At 20.7% G+C, this 4,585-nt stretch overlaps 1 protein-coding gene across 2 annotated transcripts in view; it reads left to right on the top strand.

Moving 5' to 3' along the window:
* The window catches only part of LOC102672412 (WD repeat domain phosphoinositide-interacting protein 2), a 13,805-nt gene that overhangs the window by 6,783 nt on the left and 2,437 nt on the right, over positions 1-4,585 (top strand). For both annotated transcript variants that reach the window (XM_006620697.2, XM_006620696.2), the window contains exons 2-10: positions 398-839; positions 1,381-1,463; positions 1,691-1,857; positions 2,278-2,472; positions 2,541-2,657; positions 2,740-2,894; positions 2,967-3,140; positions 3,225-3,332; positions 3,906-4,012. In XM_006620697.2, coding sequence (XP_006620760.1) covers positions 703-839; positions 1,381-1,463; positions 1,691-1,857; positions 2,278-2,472; positions 2,541-2,657; positions 2,740-2,894; positions 2,967-3,140; positions 3,225-3,332; positions 3,906-4,012 — 1,243 coding nt within the window. In that variant the 5' untranslated portion in view covers positions 398-702. The remainder of the gene's footprint in view (positions 1-397; positions 840-1,380; positions 1,464-1,690; positions 1,858-2,277; positions 2,473-2,540; positions 2,658-2,739; positions 2,895-2,966; positions 3,141-3,224; positions 3,333-3,905; positions 4,013-4,585) is intronic.

The following is a 4,585-nucleotide window of genomic DNA, read 5'->3' as shown; positions in this document are numbered from 1 at the left end:
TTTAGTAATATATTATAACTTATGAATAACTATTAAAAAATAAAATTTCAATCCCTTATTTCGTTATTCTGAAATATTTTTTTCGTATTTTACTTAATTAAATTAAATAAAATATAATTTTAAAAACATAACTTTTACAAATATATTTTATTGAAATATGAGATAATTAATTATATAATTAATTTTTTATTATATTTATTAGATTTGATAAAACATTATAAATCTCAAAAAAACAACAAATAATTTTATAAATACAATCAATCATTTTAGATTGAAATTTTAATTAAATAGCACAATAAAAAATATTAGTATTTATATTATATTATAATATTTGATTATTTGTAATAATAATTTTTAATTATTGTGATAATATATTATATAGAATTTGATGTTTCAGTTTCATCATTCCGTGAATTCAACATAGACTGTCAGCTGTTCGATACATGGAACGATGGATATGTATTAAGCAATACAGTATACTGCATCATATAGTCACTTGTAGGAATCGTCGACATTGAGTTCGACATCTGTTCACAAATCTTGTATAAGCGTGCGCGTGCGTGTATTTGTATTAGCGTATGTACAAGAAAGAAGAGAAACAGATAAAAAAAAAGGCAATAAAAATAAAGAGAGAAAAAGATATAAAAAGAAATTAAGAAAGAAGCGGATAAAGTATTCTTACGCAGACCGTCTGTGCGATTTATGCAAAATCTCGTGCATAACGTGGATGTATTGACACAGGGACTAAAATACAGTATATCAGGACTAATGAACCTCGCAAATCAAACTACTGATCCTCAAAGTCGTGTTTTCTTTGTTAACTTCAATCAGGATTGCACGTAAGTGTTGCATTTTTGTTTGTGAAGACATTGTCCTTTGTTCACTAACCTTACTTTTACTTCATTATTCAAATGAAGTATTTTTTAAGAAATAAGTTATAAATATTTATCTTACAAATTAATTTATTTTTATTTCTTTTATTATATATAATATTATTTATTATATATAATATTTTACATTTCTTGTAATATTTCCGTTACGTATGTTATTTCTTTATCTATTAATTACGTATTATTGATATAATTATGATTCAAATTGAATATTGTACATCAGAAAAATTTCTATATGCATTGTTTTTATCTTGTTATTTCTTTGGTTGTTCTATTTCTAAGTTATTTTAAAATAAAAAATTACTATTTCTTTCTTAATTTATATTTTTATTATAATCATTGATTAATACATAATTTTCTATATTTTAATATTGATAAATTTTAAATAATAATTATCAATATTAACAGTAATTATTAATATATTTATTTTCTTCATATTATTTGATATTATTGATTTAATAATAGTAATTTTATATAAAATTTATTTTAGATCTTTGGCAGTAGGATCAAAGTCAGGCTACAAACTTTTTTCTTTAGTCTCTGTTGATCATCTTGAAAAAATATATGAAAATGGTAACAAATTTCTATAAATTTATATAAATATTGAAATATAACAATATAAGATAGATATTGAAACATCTGTATTCAGTCATTATAGCTAAACTTTTTTCATATTTTAAGAATTCCATAATTTAGTATTTATATTATCATCTTTTTTTAATATATATATCTTTTATATTTTTTATTATAGTTTTTGTATACATAATTTTCTTAATTATACATAATTATATAAACTATAGATACTGAAGACATATACATTGTTGAACGACTATTCAGCAGCAGTCTTGTGGCAGTAGTTAGTTTAAGATCACCTCGTAAACTTAAAGTTTGTCACTTTAGAAAGGGCACTGAAATTTGCCATTATAGTTATTCTAATACTATCTTAGCTGTGAAACTCAATAGAGCAGTAAGTTTTTTTATATTTTAATAAAATAACTAAAAAATAATAAAACTAATAATATAATAATAGAAACTAGTTTGTATTTTTGATCTTTGGAATAATAATTAAAATAAATCACAAAAAAAATTAGATAAAAAATATAGTAATTTAATTATAAGATATAGCAGTTTTTCAATGACTCAATGATTCAATATAATGATTTTGGATATAAATTAGTTATGATAAAAAGTTCAATAAATAAAAAAAAGTTTAATAAAAAAATTTTATTTTTGTTTTATGTAAATTACAAAAATAAAAATTTTATATATAAAATTTTCATGCAAATAAGTTTCTATTAATAATTATTATAATAATAATATGTATTTTTCTTTAACATAATTTAATTAAATATAAATATTTATATTATAAAATAATATAAATTTACAGAGATTAGTGGTATGTTTGGAAGAATCATTATATATTCATAATATAAGGGATATGAAAGTATTACATACAATTCGAGATACTCCACCTAATTTAGCAGGTCTGTGTACACTATCAATAAATAGTGATAATTGCTACTTAGCTTATCCAGGCTCAAATACAATTGGTGAAGTTCAAATATTTGATGCAATTAATCTTGTAAGTATTATAAAAAATCTTAAAAAATATATATATAACATTAATACATTTAATTGTTTTGTGTTTAGCAAGCTAAAACTATGATTCCTGCTCATGATAGTCCATTAGCAGCACTTGCATTTAGTCCTAATGGTACCAAAGTAGCTACTGCTTCTGAAAAGGGTACTGTAATCAGAGTTTTTCATGTAAGTTTAATTATTTATATGACATTAATTATTTCTTTAATAAATTTAAATATATTGCTAAAAATATTTTATATTTCTAAAGGTTCATGATGGTACAAAACTATTTGAATTCCGACGTGGAGTTAAAAGATGTGTATCTATAAGCAGTCTTGCTTTTAGTGTGGATTCTATGTTCCTTTGTTGTTCGAGTAATACAGAAACAGTACATATTTTCAAATTGGAAGAACCAAAGGAAGCGTATGTAGTAATATGTCATTATTTGATGTTTTGAATTATTATTATATTTAAATTTTATATTTGTAATTATAGATTACGACAAACAACAGAAGAATCACAAACTTGGATGGGATATTTAACAAAAGCTGTATCTGCATCAGCTAATTATTTGCCATCACAAGTAACTGATGTTTTTAATCAAGGACGTGCCTTTGCTAGTGTCCACTTGCCATTTCAAGGATTAAAAAATGTTTGTGCCATCACAGTGTAAGTTCAATTAAATAAATATTTATTATAAATATATAAATACGTATATTTTTTTTAAATGTATATATATTTTTTATTATGTAGAGTACATAAAGTACTTAGGTTGTTGGTGGCTAGTGCTGAGGGATATTTGTATGTTTATAATTTGGATTCAACAGAAGGTGGAGATTGTACATTGCTAAAACAACATAGGTTTGTATTTTTAATATTTAAAAATAAAGTATTTTTAATCTAATCAATATTTAATTAAACTCTAAAAATTGATTAACATAATAATATTAAATATTGTTATAATTAATTAATTTATTGTTATAATTAATTAACTATAATAATTATTATATATGACAATTATGCCATTCAGTATATTCTTTAAGTCTCTAAACAAACTCTTTAACAAACTTGTATAATATAATATAAAACATTCAAATGATTAAATAACTTTCAATTCCTTTTTTCCTGTCGAATTAATTTGTAAGATTAAGAGTTAATCATTAAAATTTTTAAATAAAAAACTCATATTTATAATGAATTAAAATGAATTATCCTATTCTTTTATAGTTGAAAGATTAATTCAATAAAAAAGAATAGAAGTATATATTTGTATATATTGTATAATTATATATTATATATTTGTTATATTTTATTACTTTTAACAAATTTTACTTGTAAAAATAATTTATTTTATTTAATTAATTTCCTAAGTTTTCTAATTATAAATAATAAGATATTATTAAATAACAAATTACATTTTTTATTTAAAATTAGATTAGATGGTAAACGAGATGAAGTAGACTGTGCTAGTGTATCTACAGCAGGATTAGGATCTGGAGAACCTCCTTCAGGAACGACTGTACAAATAGTACAAAATACAGGTATGATATAAATATTTTATATCATATTAAAAATAATATAGATTTTACAATAGAGCGAGTTGACGATAAAGATATATCATTCACGTGAAATTGACATTATATGCTTATATTATTTGTATGTGTATGTATGTGTATTTGTGCGCGTATGTACGTATGCGTATGAATGAAAATTTGTTACAATTTAATATTATTTACATACCTCACAATTTTTATTTTAAAATAAAATAATTTTCAAACATCTTTATTTTTTAAAATATTTATACATTATATATATTCTTTTTTGTCACAATTTTAACTTTACTGTATATATAGTATTTGCATAAACTATGATTGTATATATTTTAATATAAATATTTTTAATGAATATATGAATATATGTTCATCTATTTTTACATGACATATGTTATAATTATAATAACATAAATTTATTAATGAAATTGTATATTTACAGAAAAAAATGAATATTATATTTATTTTTAACAATATAAATTTCAAAATATTGTTTCATATTACGTAATATAAAACATTTAAATAATTTCATTATATATATTATAATGAAATTAAAAAATATAT

This window comes from Apis dorsata, unplaced genomic scaffold (assembly GCF_000469605.1).
Source record: "Apis dorsata unplaced genomic scaffold, Apis dorsata 1.3 scaffold_525, whole genome shotgun sequence".
NCBI lineage: Eukaryota > Metazoa > Arthropoda > Insecta > Hymenoptera > Apidae > Apis > Apis dorsata.
Note: the sequence above shows the minus strand (reverse complement) of the source record. Positions and strands in the feature narration are given on the sequence as shown.